Source organism: Aotus nancymaae, unplaced genomic scaffold (genome assembly GCF_030222135.1).
Source record: "Aotus nancymaae isolate 86718 unplaced genomic scaffold, 86718_ANA_hifiasm-v0.15.2.pri h1tg000008l, whole genome shotgun sequence".
In the NCBI taxonomy this organism is placed as follows: Eukaryota; Metazoa; Chordata; class Mammalia; order Primates; family Aotidae; genus Aotus; species Aotus nancymaae.
This window is the reverse complement of record NW_026988419.1, coordinates 48,217,650-48,233,925: the sequence shown is the minus strand read 5'-3', so window position 1 is coordinate 48,233,925 and position 16,276 is coordinate 48,217,650. Positions and strand designations below refer to the sequence as shown.

The window sequence follows — 16,276 nt, the reverse complement described above, 5'->3', positions numbered from 1 at the left end:
CGAAAGAAGGCGCAGAGGGTGAGTGGACACCGCATTTCCAGACAGATTTTTACCGACCACAGACCAGGGGATTAACAGGAGCAGGAGCCGCACGGGTCACCAGCGCCGCTGGTTTGAGTGGAGCGGCGCGCCGCTCGGCCTACGCCCTGAGGTGGGGGGCGGCGGATCCACGTACGGAGCGAGAGAGACTGAATCACCTCTTAGCCAGCAAGGGGAGCTGAAGCAGGGATTCAAGACAGGACACTCCCGGGCAAGGGCGCGCCACAAATCTCAGAGCCGCTGCTTTGGCTGATGCAGCGGCTCACAGGGCAGTGGATTTTTACTGCCCACAGACCAGGAGATTCACAGGTGGCGAAGCTCCACGGGTTGCCAGCGCCGCTGGTTGGACTGGCGCGGCTGCTCTGCCTGCACCCGAGGCAGGGAGCAGTGGCCCCTTGTGCAGAGTGAGCGAGACCGGATCCCCTCTGGGCCAGTAAGGGGAGCTGAGGCAGGGACTCAACCCAAGAGTTTCCTGGGCAAAGAGGACACCTCCGGAAACACGGCTGAACACGGGACGGTCCAGCTCTGTGGAGGAGGGGCGTCACCCACCGGGAAACACCCTGCAGTTCCCAGGACAATTTGCCCACAGCAGCTCAACGAAGCCTCTGCAGGCTGAGTGTGACTAGGCTGCCACCTTGTGGGCAGGGAAAACCATTGCAACAGCGGAAAATCATAACGCCCTAATTCCCTGGGACAGACCACCTAGGGGGAAGAAAAGGGGGTTTATGAGTTCAGCTACTACAGACTTAAAATTACCAAAATCAGAAAGACAGCAACTACAAAGTCGATAGGTGGATAAATCCACAAAGATGGGAAGAAACCAGCGCAAAAAGGATGAAAACACCCAAAATCAGAACACCTCTCCTCCTACAAGGGAGCACAACTCCTCACCAGCAAGGGAACAAGACTGGATGGAGAATGAGCGTGATGAAATGACAGAATCAGCTTTCAGAAAGTGAATAATAAGAAACTTCCGTGAGCTAAAAGAACATGTTCTAACCCAATGCAAAGAAACTAAGAACCTTGAAAAAAGACTTGACGAAATGTTAACGAGAATGGACAACTTAGAGAGGAATATGAGTGAATTGATGGAGCTGAAAAACACAACACGAGAACTTCGCGAAGCATGCACAAGTTTCAACAGCTGAATTGACCAAGCAGAAGAAAGGATATCAGAGGTCGAAGATCAACTCAATGAAATAAAACGAGAAGGCAAGATTAGAGAAAACAGGGTAAAAAGGAATGAACAGAGTCAACAAGAAATATGGGACTATGTGAAAAGACCTAATCTACGTTTGATAGGTGTACCTGAATGTGACGAAGAGAATGCATCCAAGCTGGAAAATACTCTTCAGGATATTATCCAGGAAAACTTCCCCAACCTAGCAAGGCAGGCCAAGATTCAAGTCCAGGAAATACAGAGAACACCACAAAGATATTCCTCTAGAAGAGCAACCCCAAGGCACATAATCATCAGATTCGCCAGGGTTGAAATGAAGGAGAAAATACTAAGGGCAGCCAGAGAGAAAGGTCCGGTTACCCACAAAGGGAAGCCCATCAGACTTACAGCAGACCTCTCAGCAGAAACCCTACAAGCCAGAAGAGAGTGGGGGCCGATATTCAACATCCTTAAAGACAAGAACTTTCAACCCAGAATTTCATATCCAGCCAAACTAAGCTTCATAAGTGAAGGAAAAATAAAATCCTTTGAGAACAAGCAAGCACTCAGAGATTTCATCACCACCAGACCAGCTTTACAAGAGCTCCTGAAGGAGGCACTACACATAGAAAAAAACCAGTACCAGCCACTCCAAAAATGCAAGAAATGGTAAAGAGCATCAACACAATGAAGAATCTGCATCAACCAATGGGAAAAACAGCCAGCTAGCATCAAAATGACAGGATCAAATTCACACATAACAATATTAACCCTAAATGTAAACGGACTAAATGCCCCAATCAAAAGACACAGATTGGCAAATTGGATAAAAAACCAAAACCCATCAGTGTGCTGTATCCAGGAAACCCACCTCACAAGCAAGGATACACAAAGGCTCAAAATAAAGGGATGGAGGAAGATTTACCAAGCAAATGGAGAACAAAAAATAGCAGGAGTTGCAAGTCTCATCTCTGATAAAATAGACTTTAAAGCAACAAAGATCAAAAGAGACAAAGAAGGACATTACATAATGGTAAAAGGATCAATGCAACAAGAAGAGCTAACGATCCTAAATATATATGCACCTAATACAGGAGCACCTAGATACATAAGGCAAGTTCTTAAAGACTTACAAAGAGACCTAGACTCCCACACAATAATAGTGGGAGACTTCAACACCCCATTGTCAATATTAGACAGATCAACGAGACAGAAAATTAACAAGGATATCCAGGACTTGAACTCAGACCTGGACCAAGCAAACCTAATAGACATTTGCAGAACTCTCTACCCCAAATCCACAGAATATACATTCTTCTCAGCACCACATCACACCTACTCTAAAATTGACCACATAATTGGAAGCAAATCACTCCTCAGCAAATGCAAAAGAACGGAAACCATAACAAACAGTCTCTCAGACCACAGTGCAATCAAGTTAGAACTCAGAATTCAGAAGCCAACCCAGAACTGCACAGCCTCATGGAAATTGAACAACTTTCTCCTAAATGTTGACTGGATAAACACTGAAATGAAGGCAGAAATAAAGATGTTCTTCGAAACCAACGAGAATGAAGACACCACATACCAGAATCTCTGGGACACATTTAAAGCAGTCTCTAGAGGAAAATATATAGCAATAGGTGCCCACATGAGAAGAAAGGAGAGATCTAAAATTGACACTCTATCGTCAAAATTGAAAGAGCTAGAGGAGCAAGATCAAAAAAACTCAAAACCTAGCAGAAGACAAGAAATAACTAAGATCAAAGCAGAATTGAAGGAGATAGAGACACGAAAAACCCTTCAAAAAATCCAGGAGCTGGTTTTTTGAAAAGATCAACAAAATAGACAGACCACTAGCCAGACTAATAAAAAAGAAAAGAGAGAATAACCAAATAGATGCAGTAAAAAATGATAAAGGGGATATCATCACAGATGCCAGAGAAATTCAAACCATCATCAGAGATTATTATGAACAACTCTATGCACATAAACTAGAAAACCTGGAAGAAATGGATAAATTCCTGGACAGTTGCCTCCTCCCAAGCCTAAACCAGGAAGAAGTCGAAACCCTGAATAGACCAATAACAAGGTCTGAAGTCGAGGCAGCAATTAAGAGCCTACCACCCAAAAAAAGCCCAGGTCCAGATGGGTTCACAGCCGAATTCTACCAGACATACAAAGAGGAACTGGTACCATTCCTACTGAAACTATTTCAAATAATCCAAAAAGAAGGCATCCTTCCCAAATCATTTTATGAGACCAACATCATCCTAATACCAAAACCCGGCAGAGACTCAACAAGAAAAGAAAATTACAGGCCAATATCCATGATGAACATAGATGCAAAAATCTTCAATAAAATACTGGCAAGCCGATTGCAACAGCACATCAAAAAGCTTATCCACCATGATCAAGTAGGATTCATCCCAGGGATGCAAGGCTGGTTCAATATACGCAAGTCTATAAATGTAATTCACCACATAAACAGAACCAAAGACAAAAACCACATGATTATCTCAATTGATGCAGAGAAGGCCTTCGACAAAATTCAACAGCGCTTTATGCTAAAAACTCTCAATAAACTAGGTATCGACGGAACATACCTCAAAATAATAAAAGCTATTTATGACAAACCAACAGCCAATATCATACTGAATGGGCAAAAACTGGAAGCATTCCCTTTGAAATTGGGCACTAGACAAGGATGCCCTCTCTCACCACTCCTGTTCAATATAGTACTGGAAGTTCTAGCCAGAGCAATCAGGCAAGAAAAAGAAATAAAGGGTATTCAATTAGGAAAGGAGGAAGTCAAATTGTCTCTATTTGCAGATGACATGATTGTATATCTAGAAGACCCTATCATCTCAGCCCAAAATCTCCTGAAACTGATAAGCAACTTCAGCAAAGTCTCAGGATACAAAATCAATGTGCAAAAATCACAAGCATTCCTATACACCAATAATAGACTTAAAGAGAGCCAAATCAAGAACGAACTGCCATTCACAATTGCTACAAAGAGAATAAAATACCTAGGAATACAACTAACAAGGAACGTAAAGGACCTCTTCAAGGAGAACTACAAACCACTGCTCAACGAAATAAGAGAGGACACAAACAGATGGAGAAACATTCCATGTTCATGGTTGGGAAGAATTAATATCGTGAAAATGGCCATACTGCCCAAAGTAATTTACAGATTCAACGCTATCCCCATCAAGCTACCAATGACCTTCTTCACAGAACTGGAAAAAACCACCTTAAACTTCATATGGAACCAAAAGAGAGCCCACATAGCCAAGTCAATTCTAAGCAAAAAGAACAAAGCGGGAGACATCACACTACCGGACTTCAAACTCTACTACAAGGCTATGGTAATCAAAACAGCATGGTACTGGTACCAAAACAGAGATATAGACCAATGGAACAGAACAGAGGCGTCGGAGGCGACACAACATATCTACAACCACCCGATCTTTGACAAACCTGATAAAAACAAGCAATGGGGAAAGGATTCCCTGTTCAATAAGTGGTGTTGGGAAAACTGGCTAACCATATGCAGAAAGCAGAAACTGGACCCCTTCCTGACACCTTACACTAAAATTGACTCCAGATGGACTAAAGACTTAAACATAAGGCCTAACACCATAAAAACACTAGAAGGAAACCTAGGCAAAACCATTCAGGACATAGGCGTAGGCAAGGACTTCATGACCAAAACACCAAAAGCATTGGCAACAAAAGCCAAAATAGACAAATGGGACCTAATCAAACTCCACAGCTTCTGCACGGCAAAAGAAACAGCCAATAGAGTGAATTGGCAACCAACAGAATGGGAAAAAATTTTTGCAGCCTACCCATCTGACAAAGGGCTGATATCCAGAATTTACAACGAGCTAAAAAAGATTTACAAGAAAAAAACAAACAAGCCCATTCAAAAATGGGCGAAGGATATGAACAGATACTTTACAAAAGAAGACATACAAGAGGCCAACAAACATATGAAAAAATGCTCATCATCACTGGTCATTAGAGAAATGCAAATCAAAACTACATTGAGATACCATCTCACGCCAGTTAGAATGGCGATCATTAAAAAATCTGGAGAAAATAGATGCTGGAGAGGATGTGGAGAAATAGGAACACTTTTACACTGTTGGTGGGAGTGTAAATTAGTTCAACCACTGTGGAAAACAGTGTGGCGATTCCTCAAGGACCTAGAACTAGAAATTCCATTTGACCCAGCAATCCCATTACTGGGCATATATCCAAAGGATTATAAATCGTTCTACTATAAGGACACATGCACACGAATGTTCATTGCAGCACAGTTTACAATAGCAAAGACCTGGAACCAACCCAAATGCCCATCGATGATAGACTGGACAGGAAAAATGTGGCACATATACACCATGGAATATTATGCAGTCATTAAAAATGAGGAGTTCGCGTCCTTTGTAGGGACATGGATGAACCTGGAAACCATCATTCTCAACAAACTGACACAAGAACACAAAACCAAACACCACATGTTCTCACTCATAGGAGGGTGTTGAACAAGGAGAACACATGGACACAGCAAGGGGAGCACTATACACGGGGGTCTGTTGCGGGGGAGTGGGGGGTCAGCAGGGGGGGAGTTGGGGAGTGATAGCATGGGGAGAAATGCCAGATATGGGTGAGGGGGAGGGAGGCAGGAAATCACACTGCCATGAATGCACCTATGCAACAACTTTGCATGTTTTTCACATGTACCCCAAAACCTAAAATGCAATAATAAAAAAAAAAAGCCTATTATATCTGAAAGGACACTACCTTTACCCATTAGATCTTTAAATATAGAAGTAAAAGAATCAAAGTGCTTTAAAACACTGGTAAAAACAGAATTAACTATGTTTTCAGTAGTTGCATTATCAGCTACAGGTACAGTAGGTGATTCTTTGGTGGGTGCTACAAGTTTAATCTTACTTTTGAAGATAAATTCTTGGACTGAATTTAATACTTTTGAAGTTATTTTTAGCATTTCAGTTTCTAAGGATTTGGTTCTTTCTTTATGCACTTTTGGAAATACAGATAAAAGCTTTGATAAAAATTTTACAGCAATTTCTTCTATTATGTTGTAAGACAGCTTATGAGCATGTGATGGTTTAGGTAAGGGCACATCAGTAGTTTGGAAAACATCTTTTATGATATTTTCAACAATGTTTTCAACTTCCACACACTGATGTGGTCTTAGCTCTCCACAAAAATAGCTCTGCAACGGATTGCCAGCCACTTCTCATAGAACCAAGTCAACTATGGTTTCTTAAAGTCAATCTATGGTTTGCATCCACTGGTGACACAATTTTGTATGATCTCTTGTGATCCAAACTGTGGCAAGAGATTGTTATAAACAGACTGAACCACTAACTGAGTAATTTCATGATCATCAGATTGTAAGGATTCTACATACTGTATAATCATATGTTTATTTTGGGAGATCTCTGTTGCAACTGCATTTACTAACTTAATTTGAAAGAAATCCCGTTCTGTGAACAAATTGTCCTCAAGTTTTCTTGTTTCTGTGCTGGATATTGTTGAGAAAATTTTAGATAAAAGAGCAGAAATCACATTCTCTAAAAACTTATGAGGTAATATTATTGTATATGGTGATGAAGTTTGACATTCTTTGCTGGCTGTTTGGGCCAACTTTTGGACCTTTTTAACAACATCCTTAGATTCCAGAGGCAAACATACTGAAACTGAAACCTCATCACAAAATATCAAGTTAAGCTGATGTTGAAAAAATTCATTTATCACTGCACTAGTTAGTCTTCTTGTGAAATTTTCTCCATTACTGTTTATATTCTTACAAATGGAGTCTTGAGATCCATATTCATTTAAATATTACAAACAGAAGAGCGAACAACTTTATTGACCAATGTTTTGTCAGTTATCTTAACTGAAGAAGGTTTTTTAGTCATTTTATTGACAGGTGGCATTTTATCCACAGATTTTATCTTAACGCTGGATGGTGCTTCATCTGTCGTTGGCTCTTTTCCCATAGGTGGGAAAAACTGATTCTCCTTGTCTGGTCTGAAAACCTTAATTTGAGCATCTGAAAACTTTAACAGTGAATCGCTGAGTTTCATAGCAGTGTCATAGAGTTTAGCTTGATTTTTCTCATCACAGACATTTTGACCTCTATCTTGTATTTGTGTTTCTGGTATAGAAGAAAAGATCAATTTTTTAACCATCTCAGTAATAACATCTTCTAAAAATTTAGCAGGAAAAATTCCAGGTTTATTTTTTGGTTGGTACTGTGAATCTGTGGAGCTGCTTGCTTTCCCAAACATCTTTTGTGAGATACTGCCTTCAGGGAGGGAGTTATTTTCTTTCATGATCTCATCAAAATACCAAAGTTAGATTTCCCTGTGCTGTGGTCTTGTACTTTGTTTCTAAAACATGATGGCATAGTTTCTGAATCAGGTCTTTTCATGGGCTCTGAGTTTTTAAATGTGTCTTCTACAGAGGGTCTGACAGAGGTGGGTAAATTTGATAAAACCCTGTACTTTTCTTTCATATCTTCATCTGAGCAAAACATAAAGTCAGTTATACTTACTTGTGAAGGATTAATCCCCAAACTACCTTCCTTTAACTTTGAGGTGAATGTTTTCATATTAGTTGCTAATTCAAGCTGATTAACAATGTAGACATTTTCAGCTCCATGGAATAAACTTTCCTTTGAAGGGTTTTGTTTCAAAGATTCATTGAAATGAATACACTGGTGTATTAGTGTGCCAATGATCTCACTTGCTACACTGTTCTCTTTCAATATGCTAATTGAAGATGGTTCTATTTGGCTTATTTCATTGTCTAGCTCAGTCTTAATTACAGCAAACATGTCACTGATGATATTAACAGCATATGTCAGTAATTGTGAATGGAATGAATGAACCCGTAGAAGGATATCCTGTATGTTTTCCTTAAAAATAATAGTATTTGACTTGGATTCATCAGGAAACACTTTAAGTGGTTGTAATTTTGGCAACTTTTTTTGTTTAATAGTTTCTGTTGGGTAGAAAAAAGATTTTCTATAGGCATTTTCACAATTTCAGAAAACTCATATTTGGAGATAGGTTTAAACTGCAAGTCTACAAATGACTCTAACATGTTTAAAACCCTTTCTGCAATCTCTTGAACAATGTGGTTGCTAGAGCCCATAGAAATTTGGTCTTTTGTCTTTGTGTTATAGATTGGTAAACTGCTGAGGCTATGCTTGTTTGGAAAACCATATTTACTTTGAGCAGTAATGTATTCTTTACTGTTTCCTAGAGTCTCTTTACTATCTGGAGTGGAAATTTGGGACAGAAAGCATAGCTGTAATTTTTCAAATAGCATTTCAACAATTTCTCTTCCAAACATATTAATTTGTGTTTTGCTATCCTCAGCTCTAGTAGAAGTTCCTTGAAGATGATTATAAAGTCTGCTTTCACAATTCTCAAGAGATGGCAAATTTAAAAGTGAAAGAGAATGTACTAATTCTTTTGCTTTTATTGAAATTTCAGTCAAAACATTTTCAGCTATCATCAGTAGCTTACATTTTTCATTTTCCTTGTCATTTGATTCTGTTTGACACTTGTCAAACAATTTTTTAAGTATACCTTCTCTAGGAAAAATGTGTTGTACCTGTGAAGAAACATTCTCCAAGTAAAAACATTCTTGTTTAGCAAGGGATCCTGTGCTTATATTCCCCTGTGAAAGTTTGAGATATGAGGATTTGATTGGATAAGCCAAATTGCAGTTATTTATAACATATAATTCTTGAAAACTGTATTAACTATTTTACCTGCTGCTAAGATTTGATCACATGGTAAGGCTTTGGTTTGCTTTACCTTTTCAAATTCCTTCACAGTTGCTTCCAGGATATTAATTATTATATCTTTGGCATATATTTTTAGTTCTGAAGTGGGCAATTTTGTGTCCAGTAAGTTTTTGGCATCTTCAGTTGACATGATGTGTGACAACCCAATGGTAGTTTTGGATTGGCTGTCTTTGGGGGACTTCTCTCTAGGACCTAACTTGGTTTTGCTTTTGGCCTTAGCAGCACTCAGTGCTAAGTGTGGTTTTTTTGTAAATTTAGGCAAAGTGGTAATTTTGATCTTGCTTTTAAATTTGCTTTAAAGCATGGCTTAGGGCTGTCCTTAGGGTTGATCTTTAAAGTGTGTGGCCTTAAAAGTTGCAACTTATCAGCACAATGATCAGGGGACAAATTCTCTTCTAGATGAAGTGAGACAAAATTTGTAATCTTATTGAGAACCATTTGAATTAAGTCTTTCTTCACTTGCAATGGTAAATATGGCAAAAATGTGCTTTCCATTACAGAGATATTTTGATTGTCTGCATAAGAAAAAGCCTGTGATATCCCATATTTAGGGGAATTATTTATTTTTCCTGCTTTTTTAGTTTCTCTAAACCTTAACGGTTTCATTGGTAAGAAATCATTGCAGTCAGATGTTTCAACTTCTCTCCTACTTTTATTATTTTCAAAAAATGATGTCACAGCTACCAAGTACATTTTCCCCAAAACACTTTCAATTATGTCATTTGCTACACTGTTAATATGTGATTGAAAACTGTTTTTCTGTATTGTGTCTGGTGTTTTAATTTTAGAATTAGATATAAAGTTGGAAATTTCTTTAAAAGGAGGCAAATGGCCTATGACTTCCATTATTCTTTGATACAACATATTCAAAATTTCTTCCACTGCACTTAGCAGTTCAACTTTTTCCTTGTGTTCTGATTCTCCATTTCTCATAAATATTTCTTCCAAAACAATTATCTGGCTTTTGTTTTCCAATATCAGTTGGTTTTTTTCTAATGGATACTCTGTAAACAGAGATTGTTTGGTATTTATTTGCTTCTCTTTGTGCCCCGGCAATATTTCATTTGATAAAGTTAACTGTGAAAAGTCAGGATTCTCTTTTGAATTGAAATCAATTTCCTTTACAGATCTTTTATCATCTAACATCTTTAACATACTGTCAACAGTTGCACTCACAATGATGTTTTCTTGGAATAAAATATTGTTTGAATATGGATATATCTTTTGAATTTCTAAATCTAAATTATTTTTAATAAGCTTCAAAATGGCACTCGCAGTGATGTCAGCATATGTCTTAAGGCTAGCTTGTGATAGGTGAATTGTGGATCCAAGTTTTTCTCTGTGACTGGCAAAAGTGAAATCCGTGAGCTCTTGGCTGAGAATGGTTTCAGTTGCTGATATTTTCTGGACATTCACATCTGATTCCACTTGGCTTGAATCATAAAAGATGCTGTCATTTTATTTACAGTTTTCCAATTCTGGGATAACAAATGACTTTTCTTTATGTTGGAAAACAAGGGCAATTAATGAATCAATTCTTTTTGTGGCAAAAGATTCTAAATGATTAAAAATAATTTTAGTAATGAAGTTAGAATTTTCTTCACATAAATCAGCAGCAAATTTCTGGATGTCTTCTTTCTCTACTACAGTTAAATGATTATCATCAGCATAAGCTGATTTCTGATTTCTTGAATATGAAAAACACTCTGTTTTTCCTTCAGTTTTTGACCCCCAATAGGCTGTTGACAGTCTATTTTTGGAAACATATCAGAAAAGGTCAGAGGCAATGTTGCAGAAGTAGGATTCTTTGCATTTATGATAAGCATGAGAGCAGAACTGAGATTATGAAGAACAATATTCAATATATCATTGGATATCAAAATGACATCTGATTTAGGAACCGAAAGTTTAGGAATAAACTTATTTGCACCCTCCATGAACATTTCAGAACTTCCTTTTGAATATTTATCAACTATGCTACATTTCAGAGTGGATGTGGCAAATGACAGATTATTCTGAAACAGGGTTCTCTCATAAATATCACATAAGATACCTTCAATTGTATCTTGTATTTGGAACTGATGTACTTTTTGATATTCAGTTTTATTGAGCAGCTTTTCAATAACACCTTTTTGCTGATCCAAATCAATCTCTTTATCAGAACTGTTTTTGTTACACTTTCCTTTACATGATAGAATGTCTAACACTGTGTTAACAATTTGACTTGCAATACTTTTAGAAATCCCAATGTTGTCAGTTAAGAAATGATTTTCCTTTTCTTTATCTAATTCATGTTTAATTTCTTGTAAATTTTTTCTAGGCACTTGTTGTGCATAAGTATTTAATTTAGTCAAAAACAGTTGGCACAAGTTGGTCTCTCCTGACTTAGTATGATCTACTGAGCAATAGGAAAATTGCTCATCAGAATATGGATCTTTGGCTGATAATGCTTTGCTCAGTGTACTCTGATCTTGTTGAATAGGTAAGGCCATTGGGACTGTAAAGTTGACTTGGGAACAAAAGAGAGATTTTACTTTGGAAGTAGCAAATGTTTCCAAATTTGTTAATATTGCCTGTACAATATCTTCAACTACATTTACCTTTGCTTCTTTGTCAGCAACACTGAATCTAGACTGAAAAGTACATGGATTTTTATCCAAGGCAGAGGACTTTCCTTCATAGGTATGTTCATGAAAAGAAACATTAGCTGAAAAAGTGATAGTTGCATACCTATTTTTCCTTACATTTCTTTCTGTCATGGAAGCTGAATAAAGTTTGTGAAATACAGTTTTAACAATATTTTCTGTTACTATGGTTATATCTGCTTCAGAAATTAAAGGATCCATCATTTGATCCATACATTGAACAGATGTTTGGGCAATTGGCTCATCAACATTGTGAGGCATTCCATTAAAATGAAAGTGGGAGAGAAAACACATTTAATTGATTGTTTAAAGTACTTTGGAAAATTGCATTCAAAATATTTCTTACGATGGGAGCAATTGGAGATATATTTGGTTCCTTGAGTTTTGCTTCAATTTTGTTTAAGGTTTATTCTAGAGCCCATTGTTTAAGAGAATGTGTTTTCATTTCTTCTCTTTGTGGTGATCTATCATCAATAATTTTCTTCTCTGTATATGCATCATCTTCTAGAAATGAATCTGATTCAGCTCCTCCAGGAAGACTTCCATATGTTGGCCTGTATCAATAAGTTTCAATGCCTCCCTCTTCAGATTCAGTTTCATTGAACATATCTGAAGATACTGCATCTAAGATTAATTTGACTACATCCATAAGAATCTGAGTCTCAGGTGGTGGGGTTTTTACACTTGTCTTCAAGTCTGATGAGGTCATGTTTAATTCTGTTTGAATAGCCTTCAAGATACCACCTGATACCTTCTTTGCAGGCGTGTATAAAGCAGACAGAAATGATTCTTCATGTGTGTGTCTCTGGAAATATTGGTGCTTTCACATTCCCAGCCCATCTTATTGCTTTTCTTATTTTCATCATTAATAGCATCCAGAATTTCTAAATATCCATTGGAAAACTCTTTCAGTTTAACAAAAACTATATTAAGAATGTCTGAAGCTACAGTTCTCAGTTTATTTGGATGCATTTCTTTTGTGCTCTCTGCTTTGGAAGACACAGAAGCAACAGGTTTTGCTTTGCTTTGAGTCCCCTCTTTATTGCCCTCCTGAACCATTCTGGAAACTATGCTGGACATTATTTTGGTGGATTTGGCCATTTTCTCAATAATTGAAGCAAATGATGTGTTATCAATGTCAAGATACTCTGAGATGGCTTTTAATCCACAACTTGCAAAACAAGTATCCATGTCAACACTAGATAATTTTGCAAGGATATAATCAAAAATTGCTTTGGAAAATAACTGAATATTAGACTGCAATGCAGCAGCCATTTTCTGATTCTTATTGGTAGTCTCTTGGCTTCCTAGGAGCTTTCTTAACATTTCATGTAGTATTTCCCCAATTCTATCTAACACTTCCAATTTTGCATTATTTTGAATATCTTTTTCATCATTGACACTGTGGAGAGCACAAGGAGTAGCCATATATTTGTGAAAAGATTTTTTATCATGCCTATTTGGCAAAATGCTTTGTTCATCAAGACTGTCATTTGCAGACTTTGGCATACATGAAGAAAGTGAAATGTTTCTTTGATCTGCATTTTTGCTGGATAACATATCATAAATACATGTTAATAATGGACTTGCCAAAATGTCATCATCAATACTTGTGACAAGAGATTCTAATTTTTTATTAGTATTAGCTGTAAGGGATTTGGTATGTTCAATCTCCATAAGATTTAGGTTTTTCTTATGGAGTTCCAGTTTATTCTGGATAGCACACAAAACAATGTTCACTATTTTAGCTCTGTACTTACTAAGTTGAGAATGTAGTGAAGATTTGAAGCCCATATGCAATTTTGGACAAATAAATGACTTCAGTCTTTTAAAAATTGTATGAATGATCTTATCATTAATGTCATCTACAGGTTTAAGTTCACTTTCTCCAGATTTTAACCAGGAAAGCTTTTTAGAATCAATATCGAATGAAGATAAATATTGCATTTTCTTTGCACTGAAAAACCATGTTTTTAATGAACATTTATTTGGTGCTTCTTTGACTCTGTGTGCAGTGTCAGAACTATCTAAGGAAGTCTGATGAACTGATGATAAAATGTAACTATTAGTGGTATTGGAAATGTAGTTTGGTGCCTTATAAAGTATGTTTAACACAGAATCTGTTATTTCTTGAGCCACTGTATTGATTTCTGAAATAGAAAACAGCTGGTCTATCCATTCTTGATGTGACAGTCCTTGAGGCTTTTGTGAAAGAAGAACTGAAGCTTCATCACCAGTTTTGCTGTCTAAGTGACCAGGAGGAACAGAAGATATGTCCTTGAGCATTTCTTTTAAAACATTTGTGACTATGTTTTCTGAAGCCTTTTGTATTTGATGCTTTTTGTCTTGGCTGAAGGTTGAAATAACTTTATTGAAACAAAGTTTTTTCTTTAAAGTATCTTTATGATTAAGAGATGGTGGCTCAGTCTTTAATCCCAGTCAGGAAATGCAATTTGGCTTCTAGAAACAGGCTTTGTAGGTGGTTTGATATTTCTTTTGTATTTAAAACAAGTGTTTCCCTTTGTAAATGAATCATTAGGAATCTGTTCTTGTGATTTTACTTTTTCACCTTTGAAAGTTGAATCAAGCACATTTTTTACCATATTGTCTATCTCCTCATCTTCAGAATAAAGAACCATGCCTGGAACATTTATAGGTAGAAATGGTCTTCTAGACCTAGGACTATTAGATAATCTAGTGCCAGCAAGTCTGCACTTTTCTTTGGTGTCAGAATGACTATTTATTCTAGGTTGTCTACTTTTTTGAAAATTTTCCTTTGCTGGTTCTTGATGGAGCTGAACATGGATATCATCAAGTAGCTGAAGGAGTACTACTGTTTCTTCAGATGCAATAATTCTCTCATTATTTAGTTCAGTTTGTATATAACCTAGTATAGCACTAATTGCTTCCCCTATATAACCAACCAAAGAGGATTGGGAAAAAATATTTGATAGTAAATTTTGCATTTCTTCATTGACAATTAAACTAGCTGTGTCAGATTCAAGACTAGATTTATTTTTGCCAGCTCTCTGAAGGAACATACATACTCGGAGTGTCTTATGTTGCTGGCAGGAACGCTTAGTTGAATCTTTAGGATGAAGAAATTCATTTTGTTTAGAAGAAGTAAGAGACATCAGCTTTTCTAAAATGGTGTGCACCATGTCCTCTGCAATATCATACATCGGGTCTAAAGTATGAGGCATTGAATCCATCAAAGGTATTTTATTTGATGATGGGAGATGTTCATCACTGGCTGTTAAGCTTGGTTTAATGTTGACTGGTACATCTTCTTGTGAAAACATCTCAACACATTTTTTCTCCACTGCAGACTCTAACTTCTCAAGAATATTTTCCACAATCTCAGAAGCAACTGAGCAAACATCAACATTGGAGGGCAAGTCTTCTTTTTCACATTCACATTGTTCAACAATAACTTCAGCAGTAACAGAAGAGAGAGAGGGAATGGCCTGGGTTAAATCAGACATTATTTCATGAAAAATGCTTTCTAAAATCACTTTATTTTTCTCTTTCAATTGACATTTAAAGTTAAGAAAAACATTTTTTAAATTCTTCATTTCATCTATGACTTTTGCTTTTTTATCACAAATCGATTAACTCCCTAGGCTATCTGTTTGAGTAGTAGCATCCTTATACTTTGTTGTGCTTCTTTCAAATGATGCTAAAAGATCACTGTCTGATTTACAACTTCTGAGCTTAGGGTATGATCATAGCACGTTGGTTTTATTATATTTAAGTGTTCAGGTTATAGATTGTCCTTTTGCATGATAGGTTTTCCCCAAAACAGTTCTTTCCTTATGTGCAGGAGAAAGTTGTATCAGTGTGGTTAGTCTTACTGACAGGTCCACTGCAAATGCACAGGGTTCTGCCTGAAATGTTTTAGTTGTTGAAGATATGTAGGTTCTATATGTAAAGTCTTCACTGCATGTGCTACAGAAATTGAACTATCTGAAGAGAGGATGGAATTATCAGATGTTGGGTATGTATTATTTCTCAATCTTTCTTCATACTTTGCGATGGCTGGGTACAATATACTAGTCACTTTAGCCACAACCCAGGTCATTATATTCTGAATTATAATATTCAATTCTTCAGAAGTTACCTAGAAATGAAGTAAGCAGGGATGAAAACAAAGTCATGTAACAACTTACTCTATGTTTTGAAGACAGCAGGTAACATCGAATTTTTATATCAAGCAATGTATAGGTGGAATACCAATATGGTTTATGGAAGAAAATAGTAAAAAAAAAAAAAACAAAAAAAAAGATTACAAATTTAGAATTTCAGATGAATTTCTAGTTTGTTTATTCTGCACTACATTGAAGGTTTTTTTTGGTGAGTGTTTAAGATTTATTTTATTCACAATCTCTCAGAAGTTTCTTTTTCTCTTGGCATTTATTATCAGGATAAATGATTTTTTGTTTAAAAAAATTACCAAATTGTTGTATAGGCACATAGCGTGCAAATATTTTGGAAAGAAAATGTATAATCTTTATGATCCAGCTGATTTTTAAGATCATTAAATATTTGTAATAAAATATTTCTCAAAAC

The 16,276-nt window shown here is 36.7% G+C and overlaps 1 protein-coding gene across 1 annotated transcript in view; it reads right to left on the bottom strand.

The window, feature by feature from the left end:
* Nucleotides 1–7,077: 7,077 nt before the first annotated feature.
* LOC105705173 (fibrous sheath-interacting protein 2-like) overlaps nucleotides 7,078–16,276 on the bottom strand; it is a 57,624-nt gene continuing 48,425 nt past the window's right edge. Inside the window, 10 exon segments of the mRNA XM_064372766.1 lie at nucleotides 7,078–7,592; nucleotides 7,595–8,230; nucleotides 8,233–9,006; nucleotides 9,009–9,338; nucleotides 9,341–10,795; nucleotides 10,798–11,993; nucleotides 11,995–12,506; nucleotides 12,509–14,142; nucleotides 14,145–15,665; nucleotides 15,668–15,827. Coding sequence (XP_064228836.1) covers nucleotides 7,078–7,592; nucleotides 7,595–8,230; nucleotides 8,233–9,006; nucleotides 9,009–9,338; nucleotides 9,341–10,795; nucleotides 10,798–11,993; nucleotides 11,995–12,506; nucleotides 12,509–14,142; nucleotides 14,145–15,665; nucleotides 15,668–15,827 — 8,733 coding nt within the window.